This window comes from Fistularia commersonii, chromosome 26 (genome assembly GCF_037954325.1).
Source record: "Fistularia commersonii isolate RoL2024-O1a breed Wild chromosome 26, RoL_Fcom_v1.0, whole genome shotgun sequence".
Taxonomy (NCBI): Eukaryota; Metazoa; Chordata; class Actinopteri; order Syngnathiformes; family Fistulariidae; genus Fistularia; species Fistularia commersonii.
Window position 1 is genome coordinate 7,638,815 of NC_141309.1, and position 21,876 is coordinate 7,660,690.

The window sequence follows — 21,876 nt, forward strand, 5'->3', positions numbered from 1 at the left end:
TTCTTTTTTTTTTTCCTTTTTCCTGGCAGAAGATATTCATAATGTGAGCGAAGGCGCAGCATTCAGAGTCCCGCAGGCTCTCTGATGGGGAGGGTTCGGAGGCTGCGAGGCTCCAGGCCTCTTAGACACCAAAGATCTTACATCATTTGTACGGGGGGGGAAAAAAAAAAAAAAAGGCCTGTCATGAGGTAGACGTCCCATCCGCTCTTGTAATTGGCGGGATCCCTTATTGCCGGGATGACTCCTTATTAATGATCATTCTGACGGGGAGAATTGAATTGAGGTCCTTCCACTTCTGTAGCATTCGCCATGACTGTGCAGAGTCAGAGACAGAGAAGTGGCGGAGCTGTGAGAGACTCGGTATAGAACCGGGAACAACAACAACCGCAACAGAAAAAATAACAGAAAACATCCAAACATTGGAAATACCTTGACGAACTGAGCTTTGATCATTTCGAACTTGGCCTGCTCGTGGACCGCCCTGGCCACGTTGTTTCTCTCAAAGGGCTCTGCAACAGGAAACACCGTTAGTCGCGGGGAATGTAGCGGTGCTGCTGTGCTCGAACCGAGTCCTCTGACATGTTTACCTTCCACGCAGATGTATTTGTTTTTCCATGCCGCGGAATTGTTCTTGGGCAGAGCGGTGGCCTCCCGAATAGAGATCACCTGCTTATCCCACCTGCACGGAGCAGAAAACAAACAATTATAATTGAAATCAAATTGACATTTGATTGTTGTACGTGAAAATCTACATGTCAGGGTGAATTTTGTTTGTGCCCGAAAGACTTGAGAGCCAAAATATTTCCCCCTTCATCTTTCTCGACAGCAAAACGAATCCTGTTTTGGGAAATTGTTAGAAAAAAATAACTGCTTTCAAGATGAACATGCGTGACCTGTTAGTCAACAGAGAAAAAAAAAAAGAAGACTGCCCAAAATATTTTGCATAGTTGACACTAAAATTATTCTTGCCTACGATGCAAAAGAGGGGAAAAAGAAAAAAAAGAACGCGGTCCACTTCACGACCGTAGCATGGCACAGTAACACACATCCTGCAAACACATGCAGCGCACTGTCGGTTTGCTGTGTAAGGCCAAAGGTCCCACCTGCTACTGCTTTTCAAGTAGAAACATGAGACTAGGGGATGCAGGAGAGAGGAAATGAGGCACTAGGGAGGGAGAATCCATTGGCAACTGTATTGGGGCAAGTAAAACTTGCGGGAGAAATAAGCTGGGATGCATGTGAGTCACCAGAACGATTGCTGCGGTGCTATGCGTTTTTTTCTGAGAGGTACCTGAAATCTGTGGCGTAGTATTTAAGGAAACCCAGGAACAGATCTCCCAGCGATGATTCATTTCTTGAAATGAAGGGGGGGATGTGTTTGGGTCCCTCTGGCACCATGTCTACCTCTAGAGATGGATCAAAACACTCCTAAAAAAAAAAAAGCCAAGGCGTAGTTTTAAAAGAGGAAAGTTCAGGAAAGCACAAATGGCATTGTTGGGATAAAAAAGTAAAAAAAAAAAAAAACAGGTGCTAAAAGTAAAGCCCCTTGCTGCCGGCCGGAACAAGATTCAACTGCCCCCCCCCAAAAAAAATAGACTTACTGGGTAGTCCCTCTGTAATGAGGGGAGGACAGGCTTGCTTAGAGCTGCAGAGGATAAATAAATACAATGAATAATTCAAAATAATCCAAATCCAGAGAAGAGCTCAAAAATAGGATGGACTGTGTACTAACTCTGGAGATAGTGCAGTATCATCAGCACCAGAGTGTAGCTGCTCAACGTTCCTTTGCTGGCATTGTTGATTTCCGTGTGCCGAGCCCATTTCTTGACAACGAGAATGATGGGTCGTATCCTCAGATCAGCTGAGAGACACGGCGACGGGATGCCACGGGGCATTACAAAACAAGCAAAACATTGTTTTACCCTGTTTCCCAAGACAGAGAATATCGCATTTTGAGCCGTGTTTCTAAGCGATAAGAAAAAAAAAATGAATTACCATAAGCATAGGTCTTTAGAAGGAATGTGTTTCTGATGCCCACTGTGTTGTTGACATTGAGATCAAACTCTAGGTCGCTGAGGGAGAGACGAGCAGAGCTGTCACAATGACTCTTAATTCTAACTTTGACAATAGTGCAAAGAACCTGCAAAATTTTTGGTCCCACCTGCCCTTCTCTCTAAACCTGAGAATCGGCACTTTGGCTCTGATCAGTTGAGTCTTCTCTACGTAGGCTGTGAATAAACAGAAAAAAAAAAACAACCATCCGATTTCTTTACGTTCCTAGAAACCTGTTGTTGTCCACTGAGAAAAGAGCTCCACCTAGTGGACATGTGGAGAGCAGCGTGTCTCTATACGCGGTATAGCAAACCCCATGACAGATCCTGAAGTTTCTTGATTAGGAGCTAGAAAAATAAGTAACAGCTGGTAAAGGTATTATCAATGAATCCTTAACCATGTTTTGAAAAAAAAAAAAAAAAAAAGTTGTCTCCGATGACCCTAAACTTGCCAAAGTGGTCATTACTCACGTAGAGATTTGAACAATCGTTTGAGGACAGACAGCACGTGAATAGGATCGGGTCTTTTCTGTAACAAAAGCAAATGATGATGACGATGATGAGAAGGTCAGCGTCTTTGACTGCACCTTTTACGCACACTGCTTTGGATGCTGAGCCCAGAAATACTCACTTTTTCCTCAAGGACCAGACATAAATCAGCATCGCTGCTTCTGCAGGCTAACCCGCTCATGGAGGATCCAGTCAGGTAGAGCCGTGCCACTGCGGAACGGACCACCGGTCAGGGATCGCGAGAGAAAAACACATAGGGACGAGCGCGGATTTTACGTGCACCTTTGAAGATGTACTGAATGTCTTCCTGCAACCGACTTCGGCACATCTCCTTACGATACAAATCGGAGCTCTGCTGCTGGCAGGCCTCGAACATGGAAACCATCTGCTCACTCAGCTGAGGGCAGAAATACACGCAACACTGACTAAACCAAGAGCACCTACCTACACGGGAGGAAATTGGCACGGTATAATATTGCTAGATCTTTCACGGCTATCAGTCAGTCTGTCCACTTCGCAATGGCTTTTAAAAACCCAATACCTAATTGAGTGAACACGTTCGTAGCTGCAATATCATATATTAGGCTAAGTATCATGATTAATTATTTACTGCCGAAAACATATCGATCGCAGGTCAAAACCAGCTGAATATACCTTGTCCTTCGCATAGGACTGCAGATCCTTTGGGGATTCTCCAATTGCGGGCCACTGAGGCTGCGGGTGGGATTGCGGGCTGGGACAAGATAAATCCGACTGCCTCGACGGCCCGGCCACCGCTGGAAAGAAAAGCGGCGGGGAGTCTATCGACGCCTGGGACGAGGACTCGAGGCGCTGGCGCTTCACGCCATCTGGGCCGAAGTTGTCACGGTGTCTCCTTGAAATTGAAAATTAAGATAAAAAAAAAAAAACGAAGTTAAAAATTGGAGAACACAAACCAGAGATGTTTACGGAAATATTCATTCGGGTGTACGTTGGTTTATTTTTCGATAATGGTTTGTTCAGAGGGTGCTAGATCTGTCGTGTAGGACCAGGTGTTGATATCCCTCGATAAAAGCATACCTAAGGTACCAATGAGATTCTGTGGGGTTCAAGTGAGAGGTTGATAGAGAGACAATCATACTTGCGTCTGGCAGTTGCAGATGGATTGCGATGAGGAGGAGGAGGAGGAAGAGGAGGAGGAAGAAGAGGAGGAGGCGGAACGGGAGGGCCAGGTGGAGTGGGTTTCCACTCATAACGAGGCAACCATTTTGGTCCGGGAGCATGGAAGCTATAACAAATAACACACACACAACACATAAGGACACAAAAAAGCTGATGAACAGGTGAAAATCTGGTACTGCTGTGAAACATAGATAAATATCAATAATGACTGAACGACGATGCAATTAAAGGGTCGTGGGCTGCTACGAGCTAAGCAGCGAAACAGGTTTATACGACCCAGACACATCAGTATTGGTTAGCATGACCGTCATGCTCAGCAAAAGTGACTGCAAGTATAGACAGTAAACCGTGTTTCTGAAGAGACGCATACGTGCTTTGGATGTGTGTAGTTTGGTCAGAGCTAGCCTTGATGAACTTCGCGCATAGACTCAATGCTTTCCTTGCTCGGGATCATCAAAACAATTAGTGACAGAGACATTTTCTGAATCAATTGAAGTGTCTTTGTTGCCTCAGTTGGATTCTAAGTAAAAGAACATGTATTTGATGCACGAGAGAACTAGCATGAAGATGTTTACAGAGAAAAGGCAGCTTAAATGAGCACACCAAGCTAACAGCGTGAAAATTCAAAGTGTTGATCAGTGTTTATTGTTAGCAATTATCATTGATCCTACATTGTCCAGGCATTTCGTCAAAGGTCCCCTTTCTGACAAGCTGTCACTAGCTGCTTCACTCTTCCTTTTCTTTCTCTTTTCCTTTCAGATGTCGCCTCCAGGGGTCGTCACACTGATCATCCGCCTCCATCTAAAACCTCTTCTCAGCATCCTCTTCTCACACCGTCTCACTTCACGTCCTCTTTCACGCCATCTATAAATCTTCTCTTTGGTTCCCTCGTGGCCTCCAGCCTGGCAGTTCCAACCTCAGCATCCTTCCAGACATTCACGATCTCTCCTCTTATCATGCGAATCCAACATATGGCACTGGTCCTATCACTATCGCTGTTCTCCAAAATATGCAAGGACCTTTTGTTGCTATTTAACAATATTACATATTTATATGTTGCCCCATCAGTCTTTTTCCTCTCTGTCTCCTTTCAGCTACTCCCTTTAGGGGTCCCCACAGCCACTCAAACTCCTCCATCTAACCCTATTCTCTGTACTCCCATCTCTCACACAAGCTAACTTCATGTCATCCCTCAAGACATCCGTAAATCTTCTGTTTGGTCTTCCTCTAGGGATCCCTGCCTGACAGCTCTGACCTCAGCATAATTCTACCAATATATTCATTATTCCTCCTGTGTTCATGACCAAACCATCTCGGTCCAGTTTCTCTGACCTTATCTCTCAAACATCTAACATGTGCTGTCCAACCTATCACACCTCACACCCGTCATCATACGCTCTTTGTTTGGCATTAACAACCTTGCGCTGTACCTCGCTGTCTGCTCTCTTCAGTCACCTCAATGTCCCACTTCATCTTCATCCACCCAGAGCCTTCTTTAACTCCTCCCTGAAAACCATACAAGATCCCTGCCCTTTCAGCTTCTACCACTTCATCCTCTGCGCAGTCTTTATCCTCTTCATCTTCATTGTCACCAAATTGATCCTACAGACACCATCCTATGCTACACTCTGACTTACCTCTCCTTTGCAGTCACTGATCTCCTTCAGATTACATGTGTATAAAAGATGTAGTCTACCTTACCACCATCCTTCCCTCAGTGTTCCCATCCTGGATACCAAACTTGCCCATCACTTAGTCATCACCTCCACTGCCTGCGCCAACATGTCAATTGAACCTGTGCCAACTACCAATCTCTAACCTTTTCAGTGATTTTCTTCATCTAAATCACTCCAGGAGCAACACACACCACAACTTCACATTGCCCCGTCACTATGCCCATTATTAACCGTCAACGGAAATCTTTTCCACACAGGGATGAGTATAAAATTGCTTTCATACAGTTAGTCAATTCCCTTCCTTGCTTTTCCGGATACTTAAGTCAGACCCACCTGTTGAATCCATCCACTACTCGTCGGTTGTAGTCGTGATACGGCGCGGCATGGTTCGGGGGAGTCGGACCGTTGTAGTGGCCTGGACGCCCCCGAGGGGCAGCGCTGCGTGGGAACATACCGCGTTTCATTTCGGAGGCGCAGCATCAAACCTCCCCGGCGTTCACGTACGATTTACAACGTGTCAGAAGACTCGAATGAGTCTACGGTCGTGGGAGAGCAGCTACGCCGACTGCAATTTGTCTATTAAAAAAATCCAACAAGAAGTTACAGAGTAAACTGAATGTAACGATCGGTAATTGGTCGCAAGCTAACGCTAGCTCTATCCCGGCGTCTCCCAGCTAAATGAAACAAAATTGAATTAATCTGGCTGCTGCTTTAATTATCAACCGAGATAGCACTGTTTTTCGATGGCTTGAATTCGACAAAACTATAATTATATCTGAATTTTCCGACATAACTTGTCAGCTGTACTTTAGCACAACACTCATACACATGTAAGCATGTAAACAAGAGTAAGGGAGCTAATTTCCGGGGTACGACTTCCGCATTGCTATGACGTAACTATACGTCATTTAAAGGAACCGTTTCCCGACGCTCTTAAAGGACAACTCCATACAAACATACTGGACTTCTTCAGTCTTCTTCTGCATTTCTTCTCTTAAAGACGTTTAAGCTTCATCAGAAAGGCCATCGATTTTTAGTATGTGGATTTTACATGGGTTAGGATTAAGAAGAAAGAATTAGAAGCTTTCACAACACACCTAAACTTGATTTACATCCACATGAAATTCAGTAGGGTTGAAGCCACTGATGACAAATTTCCTTTCTTGGACTGTTGTGTTCAATTTCAACAGGACAGGAGCTTAAATAGTAAGAACTACAGGAAATCCCATTAACCGCCAAAGGCCAAAGACGTATTTGAAAAGCCCTTAAAACTAATTAAGCCTTTACTAAAAACAGAAGAACCTAGAACAGGAGGGCAACAACAAATGTAAAAACTTTGTCATACCATATGTTGCTGCTATCTTGGAAAAATTCAGAAGGGTTTTCGACAAACACCAAATTACACTACACTTCAAACCCCTCAATACCCTGAGGCGAGGATTGCCGCACCCTAATAACAGAACACCAAGGCATGAGATTGAGAATGTGGTGTCAACACATGGTTGGGGAGAGGAGTCAAAGAAGCTCTGTCAAAACAGGAAAACTATCTCTGAACAGAGGAGGGGGCCGTATGCATAACCTTTCGCACTTATGTTGCGCCGTACTGGGATCCACCCAAAGATAGATTAACTCACGCACACCGGTCTACACGCACCTTCCAAACCGCCCAGGATGATCCACCACCAAAACAGGTTTCTCTCCCTTATTTGATGCGTTCAGAATTTTTCAGAACAAACACAAAAAGACTGACCCTCTGATGTGGTTTAATTTGTTACTAAATACTTGTCCAATCAGAATACCAATTCTGACATTTCAATGTTTAATTTTGAATATTTACAATAACTATAAGAATAGCAAATGGGGCTCCACAGTCAAATGAGAGTCAGTTAAGATCCCAAAACATGAAATTGTAATTGGGATGAATATGTAAAATGCAAGTGAGAGGACATGAAGGTAGAGTATACAGAGAATAGGGTTAGATGGAGAAGGTTGATTCGCTGTGACGACCCCTGAAGGGAAAAGCCAAAAGGAGAAGAAGAAGAAGAAGATGTAAAATAATTTATTCAATGACAATAATGTCAATTATTCTGAATATGGGCTTGAGAAAAAAGGAAAAACACGCACATCCGCTGCCCAGTTTCAAGCGGCCCTGTAGTGTTACATCTTAAAGAAGCTAAACCTAATGTCTCCAACTTAAAGTATCCGGGCGTTGAGGCCGTAAAATATCCTCGCAGAGGGGGGAACCCGAACTCTATCCTTTTGAAACATGAACTGTTTTGGATATAAACACTCGGAACACTGACCCCACAAGTTTTAAATGAGGATTTCAATATTAGACCTTGTCTATAGAAATGTTTTTGGACAATTTAGTTGTCCTCGCCATGCTCTGTTTGTCTTGTTCCTCCTCTGTATATATATCGTTTGTTCAAAACCTCTGATCAATAATGTTCAGTTCCATCTCTGTACATATATCAAGAGTATCTGTTTTATTTTGGAGCAAGATGAAGAAAAGTCAAAATAAAAACATACATTTAATAAGAGGTGCCTTTTATAGAAAAAAAAGGGAATCATGATCATTCCCTTTAAAAGTGGTGCCACTGGAACATACTTGTTAAGCATCTGAAGAAGAAGGGATTGTGGCTCGAAACATCATGCAAAAATAATTGATCCTTACTTTGGTGCCCTCTTGGTGTGTGGATTTTTTCAAACCTTTAATTATTCTGAATATCCCACTGATTGGTGACCAATTTTTATGGGAAAGGGTTATTCTCTTTCCAGATTACATGGTGTGAACAGTCCCCGGGACAAGTTGTTGTGTAGCGATAACAACATAAACAGTCTAACGTAGCACAGCGCTGTTTGTTTTTGTAATTGCTCTGCCAGTGACCTAAAAAAAAAACAACGAGGGGCCCCTCGTATTGATCATATCACAGTTGGATGTCAGCTCTTTGGCCTGGGGCCCCCGGGAGTCTGGTGTCGCGAGTCTATCTATCACAATTCACCTCAATATGACAGACAACCTATTGTCTCTGTCTGCCTATCCTTCCGACAACTGGGTTATCAGTAATTTGAACCCAAATTTGAAATGTGAAAGTGTGTTGGTTCTTTTAACAACTACACAATAGAACTGTCCTCTTATGCACTACAGGCACAGAGAGCCAGAGACTGCTTTCTGTAACCCTGAACTCTGAATAAACCAGATTTCGTGTTTTGTTCTGGATGTTATGATTACCCAGATTTGAGAGTGCGAATGCAGCGATGGGCCTTTACCCATTGACAACATTCGAGGATCTAAAATATGCGCATACCTGACTATATAACAGCCTCTGTATGTGTTGGGAGATTTTTTTTTTCCAGGCCTGGGATCATCGAAAAATGATCACTTATAAATGTATCAAAATCTCAACCCAATTAAAGAAACTACAAATCAGAGTGATTTGACTGTTAAAATGACCTTTTTAAGTATTACTGATTTACCCCTGGTGAAGACCAGACATGAGAGCATAAAATATACAGTTACGACACGCATTAATTGAAATGGATAATTGGCAAACAATATACACATTAAACTTTGCCATGGGAGGATGTAAAACGCGGTCAATTTATTGACAGGGAAAGGACCCAGATCGCTCTTGGAGCGTAATGTGTTCTTTTTAATGAGGTAGCTATTTTTTCACCAGTCATAATGACAGTCTCTGTGAATATTAACTCAAGAGATGATATTACTTTTTTTTTTTGCTGTTGTTTTTGTTGTTGTTTTTTTTTCCCTTTCGATGTTTCCAAACTTATTTTCTTCAAAAAAAAAAAAAATAAAAAAAAATAAAAAAAAAAAAAGCAAGTCCCTTGAGAACCGAGTGACGTCACTGCGGAGGACGATTGTCGTGACGTTGGAAGTTCAATACTGACGAGGATCCGGAGGAGGAGGGAGGAGAGGATGCATCAGCCAGATGTGGAGCAGCACAGGAGCGGGGGGGGCTGGGGGGGTCTGGATCGATACATTGCAGGGCATAATGACAGCATATAAAACCTGATCTGCGGGATATTTTGAATGCAAAGGTAAAAAGAGCAATAGATGCAATAGATGTTGCAGAATCACCGCAGGAGCTGCGGGGGCCACACGAAATGAAAAAAAAAAAATCCCTGGTTATTGTGGATGCATTAATATTGAGCGTGTGTGTGAGAGTGAAATAGCTGTAGTCTGGGCGAGGAGAGGAGAGAGTGGGGGTGTAGCTTGTGAGCCAATGGCAGAGGGAGAGAGAGGCGGGTGGACGGGCTGATGCTGTGCGTTATCTACTGGCTGAGGTTCGTCTTTCCCAGTTCAGCAGCAGGGCTCCTCCACCCATCCAGCGAGGATCTGATCTTTTCCCCTCCGTGGAGCCCACCGCCACCCACTCATCACCCACCAACACCCCCCCTCCCCCCATCGCCGGAGAAGAGGGGTCTGGGTGACCGTGGAAAAAAAAGGGGCATGTGGGTGTGAAATCCACGCAGTGGCAGCCACGGGGAGGGAGGGAGGGAGGGAGGATGGAGCAGTTGTCATCAAATTCCTGCAGACGCACCGACGGTGATACAAGGGAGGCTGTCGTATAGAGAGAGAGGCCGTTCATACGCAGCCGCCAATCCGAAATATTCATTTTTTTTTTATTTTATATTATCGCCAGCGGGAGAAAAAAGGGGGGATCAGCGGTCAAGTGTCGCCTGTCGTTTCGACCACAACCATGGGGTAAGTGTGATTATCATCCCACAGGCGAACCTTCCCATCTGCATCCATCACAAGGGAAAGCCCACCAACTTCACACCCATGGAAACGCAACAACATAGTGAGAATAGGAGGTGGTGTGTTTCAGAGACCATCATGAGGCTGGTGTTCAAAGCATGTCGAAGGATGCGAAAGCCATCTGTTTGTTTTTTTGTTTTTTAATTTTTCAAGTGGAGCTGAGATCTTTTGGTTTTCTCATTCATTAAGCGTAGCGGGTAAAGTCGGTGTACCCTTCTCAAGGTGGTTCGTTCCGGGAAAGAGAAATACACTTTCAACACCTATGGTGAACTTTTCCGCACAATCAAACTTTTTTCGAATCCTTGTTATGCAGTTGAACCAGCGTGTCCCAAAGGCTTATTCTTTGGATGCGTTCACGCAACATAAATTGAGCACATCAAACCGGATCCTTGAATGCTCATCATCTAGTCTGGCATTTACTGTCAACCTCCATTATAGATGGTTATGTAATTTTTGAATGTTGGCGTATAGAACCACAGTCTTTCTTCTCAAATATTCAAGATGTTCTATGGCGCTCCGTACATCATGTTCCGGGTCCTGCTCCAGGACTGTGCCGTGCACCTGAGCAGGGGGATAATAACGGTCCAAATGCAGAAATCGTGTCGCTCCGTGGCCTGTTCACTAAACACACGTTCAACTCCGAGCACTCTCACATTTTTTAATACTCGCCGGGCGCACAACAGCGCTCATTTGCATGGCCCCTAACCCCGAAGACAGCGGTCCATTTCGCCCACCGGGCCTGTCGGTCATTAACAATTGTCTCCCGCTGTTCATTGTGATTAATTGCACCGCGGGAGGTTAACAAAATGGCAAAGGCAGCCAAAACTCCTGCATTAACTCCAATACACAGGAGGCTTCTCAGGCGCCCACTCTCACCTCCTACAGTGTGTGCGGCACATCATTCAGCGGTCTCCTACTCAGCTTCAGCTCTCACCAGGCTCAGCCGTACTGGTGACTAAGTTACTGTTATGCAACTGACTGGAGTGAGTCAATTGATACACAATGGAGTGCATTGTAAACTGTTCTTCAAAGGGCAATGCTGGGTACTCTGCATTTGTCAGGGCGTGAATTATTGCTCTTGCAGATGCGATAAAAGTGTTAATAAGTACGGCCCGGCTGCCTGTCACGCAATAATGGCATTGACGGATTGACTCATATTTCACTTGCGGCCCGGCGGTTCAGTCGCAAGCCTCTTCCAGCCCTGACGGTAATGGCTCGGCGGGGAACGTGTGTGTGTCGCGGAAGAACTGGAGATGCTTATCTGGAACGTTTCTCATCTGGTCGGGGAAATGCGGTCGCCGCGAGGGGAGAATCTTTCGCTCTCGTCGTCTGTGCTTGCGCGAGAAAGCATGCGTTCGCGGATGCGACGTAGGTCATCTGAGGCGCTCCCTGTAGACAGACGGAGCAGCAAGGAGCTCGCGGCGCTAATCGGTCTCAAGCTGATATAATATTCAATCACTTTCTTCATGGATGGTGGAAATCTTTTTAGAAGGCTGGAAGGGCCAAGGTGAAGTAAGATGTTTAAGATGGACCATTAAAATAAAGAGGGGTAACTGCATACTTCAACGAGACATACTGAAATTGAAATATATGCTGCAATTTATCATAAAATGAGGTGTGTATGCTGTTTGGTTACACACCGTGACCAGGACTTTTTCCACATCCGTGCGTCCAACCTCCGAAGCATTCTGTAGACATCACCTGTTGCTACACCCAAAACTGCAGATGTGTGTGTTTGTGTGTGTGTGAACATGCAGACGTGCAAAGTCTGGTGGAGCTTGGGGTTGAAATGATATATGAGTGCCTCTAGAGAAAGAGATCATTATTTTGGATCTTACAGAAAATAAGGCCATACTCAATCACCAATTCACTCGATAAAGATTAGTAATATTTGTGCTAAAATTTAGATAAAATAAAAACTTTCCTTGAAAGCATAACTGGAAAAAAAAAGGAACTCCGATTACTTTTCTGTGCTCCCGCTCTCATTTTCCAGCCATATTCGATGAATAATGATAAATAAAAGATGATTGATAATAATGACAAATAATACATACATGGGGAAAATAATAAAAACACCATCTTCTACAACACACAGTTCGGAGACCCCTGATTCCTCAGGGGTCCTGAGGTTTGATCATCTTGTCCAACATCTATCCGGCCTTCCACGTTCTCCTCCTCCCCCTGCCTTCCCAGTGTTTTAGCATTCACATCACCTGCCCTTGTATCGTGCTCGACGCCCTACATGCCAAAGACCTCCTTTTCCATTTATCACTCACTTGGTATCACATTGTTTATTGCCTTTACTTTCCCAATGCTTTTCTCCCTTGTGTTTGCCTTCGACACCACCGGTGAAAACCTCTGTTATTGTAAAAATTTGCACGCTCCTTTACAGTTTTTCTATATTTAACTGACAGAATTTTTTTTCTCCTTGCTTATGGGAGATCGTCTGCATCTTCTTCTGGTGTCTCCCCGTCGTTAAATCTGTGTCGACTTCACGTGGCCTACGCGTTTTTTTTTTTTGTGGCGTTCAGACGACGGGATCGTGTGGTTTTGAAGTGGCTTCCGCGCAATCCAAAATGTCCGGAGTACCATAAAATGCATATTTTGAGAGAACGCAACAGCCGACTCGAAACATATTCCATCATTGCTTTCAGAGTTCAGTTGTGGGAGTTGATATTGCTTTTTTTGACAACTGGTGGGTGTCATCTTGGAACAAAACTCATTGGCGCTCGCATTCGTGCAAGAATCAAAGCACCGGTATTGGCCGCACATAAACTGAGCAACAAGGCGCGCCGAACAGCGAAAAGTGTCACAGCTCAATCAAAATTATGCAATAAAAAACGACGTCGGTTGCCAAGCAGCTATTGGACAGATCATACGGAGAGGCCCCGTTTTTTCGCGACGTGTGTGCTGGAAGAGAGTTAAAATGACTCACAGTTCTGCCACTTACACCGCTGTCGATGATTATGATAATTCGTGCACGGCACTCTACAAGCAGCTTTGTGGAGCAGCATTAATCATCTCAGATTCACACGTAGACTTCCTATACTCTCTGCATTTCCCATCATTCACTCACCCTTCCCGTCCACCTCCTTTTTTTTTTTTTCGCTCCATCTTCATGTTTTTCTGTCTTTCCCGGTCTTGGCTAATCACGCACAGGAAAGGGTACTGCTGCTGAATTTTAATATTCATTTATACAGCAACCCTTTGATGTCCCCCATCACCCCCTCGATGCAGTGTAAGCACTTCTCTATCTCCTGCTCTGCCAGCACTGCCAGCCCAGAATATCTCCCCCTGCACCCTGCACTTTGAGTGTGTCTGTGTGTGTGTGTGTGTGTGTACTGACTGTAGATACTACCCAAAAGCCCCAACAATGCGGGAATATCTGAGGGCATTGTGCAGGAAAAACCAAAGGATGAGGCGTAAACGGATTGAAGGGTGGAGGGGATGGGGGGGGGGGGGGGGGGGGGGGGGCGCACTTGCTCGAGCGATAAGTGACGTGATAGTCCGAAGCGTAGATGAATTTCCGTCCCGCAGATCACGTAGAGGTCAAAAAGTCATTTCAACCCAACCCGCAACTGAGCTTCCATCGTATTCTACGCGGCCACGTGTCCGTATAGACGTATTTTGCAATTTTTTTAATAGTTTGTGTTGACTCATACGCATGTAGGTTTTGACCATGAGGAAACTGCAGTTCGGAGGGTATGTCTCTGGCAGTAAACTGCGGCCCACTGTCTAAATTTAGCCTTAAACTGCCTCTTCTCCGCCCCCCCCGTACTCCCCTGTATGACCCTCGCTCAGCGCTGCAGGCGTTCCCATATCTGAGGCACGGAGAAACAACTCAGGCCGAGAAGAGGGAAACACTGAGCGAGTTTCTGTTGCGCTTTAGTTTGCTAGTTTGCACGGCGGGGGATGAGGGCCAGAAAGGGATCGTAGATCTCACGCGGACGTGTTGAGTAACGGTGCTTTTCTCTACTTGCCAAGTGACGATCAGTCTTTTTGTGGTGTAACCATGGAGGATGGCGAGGTAGCGATCCAGCCGACAGGGAGATCACACTCTCCTACGGACGGCGGATTCGATTTCGGCGGTGGTTTCGGTGACACCTTGGTGTTGCGGCACAAAGAGGTTCACCACTTCTTCTTCGTCCCCTTCAGGGAGCAGCCCATCTACAGCACGCGGGCCCACGTCTTCCAGATTGACCCGAACACCAAGAAGAATTGGTTGCCCACCAGCAAGCATGCCGTCACTGTCTCCTACTTCTACGACAGCACGCGCAACGTCTACCGCATCATCAGCTTGGACGGCACCAAGGTGAGCTTGCAGCTTACGCCCCACACACGATTATTAGTTATTGACACGATTGTCAATTTCGGCCCTTTAGCTATTTAAGGGCAATTTTTCATATGTGTGTGGATACAGACAACCTCCCTGAGCACACTGAGGACCACTGTGAGCAACATTAGATGTGCACGCTGCGGCCACACACCAGTATTACACCTTGGATCATAGCTTCCATTTAGTCCATATTTTTCCATCAGAAAACTCGCTTACTACATTAGCTTCGCTGCACGTTTGGCAGCGCAGACCTTTTTCACTCGCAAAAGAAAAAAATCTCACCCGGCTTCAGCGCTTGTTCTTTTATTTGCACATACTCCGACAGCCTTTCCGACTTAAAAGAACCGCATTTTTCACTGCCCGCTCATTTCGCCGGGATAAGGGGCTAGCATGTTAGCATTAGCGTCACTTAACTTCGCCGTACTGTTATTATTGTACTGTACTGTCAATGCCGTGATTGGCTACGTAGCGTGACTGCATCGTATCATATGATTGGCTGGACACCTGTCACTCACAGACTTACACAGCAAAACGATACAGAGAAAAATGTTATATATCTAATTCATTTGCAGTGCGTTAACTGCGTTGGGTAGGTTTTCTTGTGCGCTGAGAGTGTGTGAGCAGTGCGCAATTGCGCAGTTGCGCAGCTTACATTGTTAGAGGTTATATTTGATAGGGTTTCAGCCGGGATATTTCTGCCTGGCATCATACTGTACTTTACAAGGACGGCTCAGAGAGGAGGGGAGACGTTCGATGGGAAAGACAGATGATAGAGAGAGTGAAGAAGAAAATTGTGGAGCCAGGTGCCCATGCGGAGGGGAAAAATACCAAGTGACTGATGGGGACGAAGTGAGAACTTCGGGAAGGACAGTTGCAGTCACGAGGACATAAACCATTTCCTAGGGTCACAGTGGCAAGCGCTCAATATGTACTTAATAACTGAGCTCAGCTGTTGTGTAATGGATGCCCAAGCCTTCAGCAGCTCTTATTGATGCCACCTAACCATTACGTAACAAAGTTAATAGATTTGCTAATTAAATAACGTATATTATGACCATTGTTGTTTTAGATAAAGTCGATTATTTATTTCTTGGCTTGGTTCGTTATATAGTTTATCGGGACTTCTCATTAGTATCTTTGGCACTCATCTCAACACCCAGCGGTTTCAACTGGGGATGTTTGTTTTCCAGGTTTCTAATTGTGATTTAAGCGTGTATGCCTGGATGTGTGTGTGTGTGTGTGTGTGTGTGTGTGTGTGTGTGTGTGTGTGTTGTTCTGGATGATTTTCAAAGACAAACACAGTAATTATGTGCTTGCTTTCCATGTATGGATGTCATAGTGAGCTTGCAACCCTTTTTGCACAATAAACAAACATACTTCCTGTAAGAATTAACACAAAGACTGAAACACTTGTTGCGCTAAATATATCGAGTCCTATAAGAGTCCTCTAATATTAATTTGACCACACATAGACGCATAGTGATGTTTTGTCCATTTGTTGTCTAGTTGTTTATGATAGCGCAGTACATCTTCGAAATGAATGAAGTGGGTTTTCCCCATCCTGCAGGCAATAATCAACAGCACCATAAGTCCCAACATGACGTTCACCAAGACCTCACAGAAGTTCGGCCAGTGGGCAGATAGTCGAGCTAACACTGTGTACGGTCTAGGATTCTCTACCGAGCATCATCTCTCTAAGGTAAGCCTTCCCCCAGCACCCACACACACTCCCGCCACACACATGCACCCCGTCATATAGTAACTCGTATCAGTCGAGGAATGGCTTCTTGTCTAAAAAAGGGTGGCATATCTGTGTTCTCTGCACCCTTGTCGCTTTAGATTGTCTCAAAAAAGATGAGTTTGCACCTAATGATGTGTTTTTCTGTGTGTAACTGAATGCGTATGTATATGGGTGTATATTTATGAAATTAATAGATGGTTATTTCTCACCTCTGCAGTGTGATTAAGCTGTGTTGTGAACCAGGGAGGCCCAGAGGATACACACACACACACACACACACATACACATGTACACACAAGCGCACACGTGCACGCGGACACACACAGTGGTTTGGATATGTCCTCTGTCTTGGGCTGGCAAAGACAAAGAGGCTGATAACAATCCCTGATATAATGACCATTTCCTGTTTCACATTAGCCCGGACACTAATAAGTAACCTGGAGGTTGTTGGGTCAGCTGGTCCTCTCCTGAATAATTCACGTTAATAGATCTGAATCTTTTTTTCCCGTTTCCTTTTACCTTAATTTTATTTTTATCTGTTTGTCCATTTATGCACACTGATGAGATTTGGTCAGTTAGGGGGCTCCACGTGAATGTAAGAGGCAGACATTTATCCGAGACTATCACGTTCGTTCAAGGCTCTTTGCCAGCAAACAATGACTTATGCTGCTCTTAAGATTATTATAATGATAATCTCTGATACTTAGACAACAGCTTCACGTGACTGAATTAATTATAAAATGAACACGGACACAGTATTATTGCATCTTAATCTTTGTCTTTTTTCAGTCAAAGACAAAAAGTATGTTACCGAAGTCGTACGCACATTTGCCAGAGTAAATAAAATAGATTAACCCCAAATTTGCATAATTATGTTCTTTTTTTAACATGCAAATTTTGCTAACAGAGTAATTCACCCACGGATTACTTATTTTGCATTTCCAGTTTACAGCTTTACCCCTTAGGTTCATGTTGGCTTTTGCCTAGTGTCTTTTTTTTTTTTTTACTATCATTAAGAATATATTCCATAAAAATTGCATGTACATATGAATACAGTGAATCAAATATAATTAAAAGTAATAGAAATAATGTTAAAAAAATAATCAGAAGATGTATTAAATGGTAGAGAAATTGAATGATAAATTGAAGTTAAAACACTGACTGCTTTATCTGCATTAATACAGATAAAGCTTGACACCAACCAAAACTCAAATTCGGTAATGTGCTAATGTTAGCATTTGGGCTGTTGAAAAGGTACTTGTTCAATATCCTGTATACCTTTTAGACCAGCCATTTGCTTCAGCTCAAGTTTAACACTGAAAGGATCGGATCCACGTCTCAGATGACTGCATTGCAAACGCTTAAACTTGAACCAGCCGCATTTAGATAACCGTATCGGCGCAGCACAGAAGTGAAATTATATCGAGTTACGAGTATCATCCCCACTAATGACAGACACGAGATAGAGGTGTCTATTTGATTTCCATGCTATTCAATCCTCTGTATTACTCTGTTCCTGTGAAACACCGCAGGGGGTAGTGGATGCAAATAACCACACCCTGACTGCAGCCAGGATGTGAGCTTGTTTTTTTTTTTCGTACCAGTGTATTTATTCTCAAAATTTGGAATATCTCCTCTTGACTTACACCTTTTTTTTTTTTTTTTTTTTTTTGCGATAACATGCTACCGAATACAAAGTCGGTGGCGGTGTGCATTTTTCTGTGTGTGATAGGAAGCTTGTCAACAGTGACCTAGTTAGCTCAGGTTTCTATGCAGGCATTACGGGTGAGGGCTTGTTTCGGGTCAAATGCAGGTCGTCACTGGCAACAGCTTCTCCCGGTTTCATGGCTTCCCTGTTCCACACAGATGTCTGCATATGATTGTGTGTATGCCTGTCTGTGTGTGTGAGTGTGTTTGTGTGTGTGTGTGCGACCATGTTCCTATGGCTTTGTGAAAGAGATTACCTCTGATGGCTGTCCTCTCTGTCCAGTTTGCCGAGAAGTTCGCCGAATACAAAGAGGCAGCGCGGCTCGCCAAAGAGAAAAGTCAAGAAAAGATGGAAATGGCCACATCTCCCTCACAGGTACATTCAGAACACACCGATCACCGATCCCCTCACTTTTTCTTTTCATTTACTGGACATCTGTTTAAAAAGTCGACTGAGTAATTATCTTTCCCCCCTTTGCATTACAGTCTTCTCAAAAAGAGGTCAATTGATAAAAAAAAAATGATGACCTCTTTAGAAAAAAGACATCATCAATCTTGTTTTGATTCACAACTGTTCTCATGACCCCATTGGATTTGACAACAAAATGTTTTAAAATGAATGTATTGATGTTTTAATTTTTTTTGCAATGTTCAGTTGGTGAGTATTTTTTTGGTTCATTTTCTAAAGTTTAGGTGACAAAGATTTACGGGCAATAAGGCGACTCTCGGACAGGTCTCAAAAAACAATATAAAGAAATGAATGGAGCAATCTCCTCCACATGGAGTCTTATACCCTGTATAGATATACATAATAAAAACATTAGAAAAGACCAACACAGCCCCTGAGAACCAAAAACAAAAACAAACAAACAAAAAAAAACATTGCTTGTTTTTTTAGTTCATTACATGATAATGTGCCATCCATAAAAAAATCTGCTTTATCTCTCTCCATGCCAGAGAGAAATTAAGTAATACCTTTCGGATAATCGTGATTAACCTTTTTTGCTAGACGCTTGCACCCGTCATATATAACGGCGGGAATATTGAGAATAAGCAGTTTTTGATCTCCTTTTTTTTTGTCATCCTCTTTTACAACTTTATTTTTCAATTCCAGTATGTATATACTGGATACTGTATGTTTAGAAAAGGCCCTTGGGGTCCTACATAAGGAAGAACATGCAACTTCTTTTACTGTATCGTGATCCCATTAGCAGAGTTCTGTAACGCATCAGCATGTAAGTAGTATTACAGCTTATACTTCAGCCTGAGTACAGCGCTTGATTAAAGTTGCTTTCCGCTGCGGCGTGAGCCCTCCGGGAGAGGCTTGTCTCTGAACAATATGCCAGATGCACCAAAGGACAACATTAGCTTTATGTGCTGCATGCAGGGGAAAATACAGACAAAGCTTTGTGTGGACTTAAATTGGAGGAGTTAAGCACCCTCAATGTGAGGTATTTGTTTGCGTGGGATATCTAATAATAGGGTGTTTCGGTGAATGTGTAACTATGTCTGGGAGAAAATTAGTTTGTTTCAGAGATTCTCCAGAGAAATCTGTTCTTTAATTTAAAGGCCGTTAACTGGCTCCATGTCCTCGTCTGTTCATTAAGGAGGGTAGGAGACACCCCGGCTGTGTTACTCTCTATTACTCGCGCTATTAATGAAATGACCCACGTGGGATGCCACAGTATTGGAGGGCATTTTTAATGAAGCCAAGTGGACAGTCTCACATTCATTGTGTGTGTGTGTGTGTGTGTGTGTGTGAGTCGGGGGGGGTGTTAACGTGGGACTGGTCAAACTGGGATATTATTGTAAAAGCAGAGAATACTTTACAGTGTATTTTTCTTTTACGCTCCTGCTACACGTAAAAATCGCAACTTTACCTATTTGCCTTCTGATTTTTCCCTTTTGGCTTAGATTTATTTAATTTTATTTTCCAATAAATGTATACTCAAATCATGAATTGCTCACAAAAAAAAAAAATGAATGCTAAATGCAACATATGATAAATAAGACAGCGACACTGGTGGAAATGCTTCATTACAAGATATTAAATGTTACAGACGGCGAAACAGTAAATGGAAACCAAGACTCAATCTGAATCTTATCTCTGCATTCTGTCGGGTCGTTTCAGGTCATGCAGGCATTTCTGCTGAGCCACTTCATTATGGGTTGTGTTGTCCACAGTCTTAAAAGCTTCACTACCTACACGTTGGTTTCAGTTATTTGTCTCTTGTGTCCTTTTATTATTCTGCTGTCGATGGGATGTAAAGCTGTAATCTCTCATTCCTCTGTCATGCTTCGGCTAAAGTAAACATTTTACTGGCCCACAGGCATGAAGAAAAGACCCCCTAATTTACCTCGTCGGCGCTAAGTGTTTTTTTAAATCTTTATAGTTGTTTAAGCAAAATTCATGTCATTTACGGCATTTTCTTTAATGAGAGGGCAGGCAAAGGTGCACAAAAATATATATTTTTTAAGAAAATATTGTTAAACTTTGAGGTAAATGTCAAATGTCAAGGAAAAAGCAAATGGTAGCAAGTAAATAGGATATTAACATTAATAGTTATTGAAAATTCATACACAAAATAAAATAAGATAAACAATTCTTGCTGAAATCAACACGTGAACTACTTTTGATTTAGTACCTCTGTAGGAATCTCCAGTAGGCCGCCCTGACCCCCGATACCCTTACTTTTTCTTCTTGCTTGCTGGACAGCTGTTAAATAAGTCGCCTCAATTGTTGTCTTTCCCTTGTTTTGCTTTTCAGTAGTATAGAAAAGAGGTCAATTGGTTAAAAAATTATGACCTTCTTAGAAAAAGAATAAAAATCTTTGTATTGATTCACATTTTTTCTCATGAACCCTATGGGATTAGACATATTTAAGTTCCTGTTAAATTAATGTATGAATGTTTTTCTATTTTTGCAATGTTCATTTGGCAAGTATGCTTTGGCTAATTTGCTAAAGTTTGTGTCGGCTACAAGGATTAATGGGTAACAAGTCGACTGTGGAAAAGATTGTTATCGAATAAAGGTCCTGAAAAAGGATATCAAGAAAACCACACGTCTTAAACAATGCATAGATATACATAATAAAAGCACTATAATTGACCACACAGCCCCTGAGAACCAAAAACAAAGTAAAAAAAAAAAAAAGATAATCAAAATTGTGACTTTTTTTTTTAGTTCATAACATGATAATATGCAACCCACAAATCATCAATAATTATCAATAATTTGGTGTCTTGCCGAATTTAACACTTGAACAACTTGCGCTTTGGTACCTCTGTAGGAGTCTCCGGCGGGTGAGCTCTCGTCACCGTTGACTCCGGTGACTCCGCCGATGGAAACCATCAACGGCACGGACGATATGTGCGACGCGACACCCAACTCGGATCCCCGTCCAGAACCGTCCCAGAACGCGCTGGCTTTTGCACACAGGTACGTGCCAGATCACTTACTGCAGCAATGATCTCATCCCGACCCCTGGTCTTGATTCTTTTACCCTGGTCAAACACACAAAACAAAACAAAATTGAATGTTAATATATGAATCCGGAATTGATGTGAATCCCGACAATCTTTGGTTATTCCTTTTCCAAATGCCTTTCTGGAAAAACAAGTTAAACCTTCCAGTTGTTTGCATGAGTGACGTTCTTATACTGTCTTGCGGAATATGAGTAAATATAAGAATATCTCCATTGAGAAAACAGAAAAATTGGGAAATATCTCTTGGAAGAATTATATGATCATCTCACCAGTTACATCGGGAGACGTAGTGAATCCTTGCCAAGAACAATGAAGCTCCTCTGGTGGATTTTCTAATGTTTGTTTATCCTCCAACTGGTGGCGAATCTGTAGATTAAACACAGATAGCTGTTGCATCAGATTTGTCCCGATACAAATTTTTCTAATATTTT

General features: G+C 43.2%; 2 protein-coding genes across 4 annotated transcripts in view; one reads left to right on the forward strand and one right to left on the reverse strand.

The window, feature by feature from the left end:
- On the reverse strand, positions 1-9,822 carry tent2 (terminal nucleotidyltransferase 2). Its single transcript, XM_086174386.1, has 17 exons — positions 9,693-9,822; positions 9,495-9,502; positions 6,744-6,802; positions 5,732-5,836; positions 3,682-3,828; positions 3,216-3,435; positions 2,844-2,958; positions 2,683-2,771; positions 2,523-2,580; positions 2,162-2,228; positions 1,996-2,072; positions 1,733-1,861; positions 1,602-1,645; positions 1,292-1,428; positions 588-679; positions 430-509; positions 1-313 (listed from the first exon to the last, which is right to left on the reverse strand). Exons 1-17 carry the CDS (start codon positions 9,820-9,822, stop codon positions 227-229), a joined length of 1,644 nt encoding a protein of 547 aa, XP_086030512.1. The 3' UTR covers positions 1-226.
- homer1b (homer scaffold protein 1b) overlaps positions 9,390-21,876 on the forward strand; it is a 20,459-nt gene continuing 7,972 nt past the window's right edge. Inside the window, exons 1-6 of one of the 3 annotated variants that reach the window (XM_086173749.1) lie at positions 9,390-9,454; positions 10,060-10,121; positions 14,331-14,487; positions 16,079-16,210; positions 18,243-18,335; positions 21,250-21,398. In XM_086173749.1, coding sequence (XP_086029875.1) covers positions 10,117-10,121; positions 14,331-14,487; positions 16,079-16,210; positions 18,243-18,335; positions 21,250-21,398 — 536 coding nt within the window. In that variant the 5' untranslated portion in view covers positions 9,390-9,454; positions 10,060-10,116. Of the gene's footprint in view, positions 9,455-9,860; positions 10,122-14,092; positions 14,488-16,078; positions 16,211-18,242; positions 18,336-21,249; positions 21,399-21,876 lie in introns of those variants that run through there. The other 2 variants (XM_086173748.1, XM_086173747.1) reach the window with 2 other exon arrangements.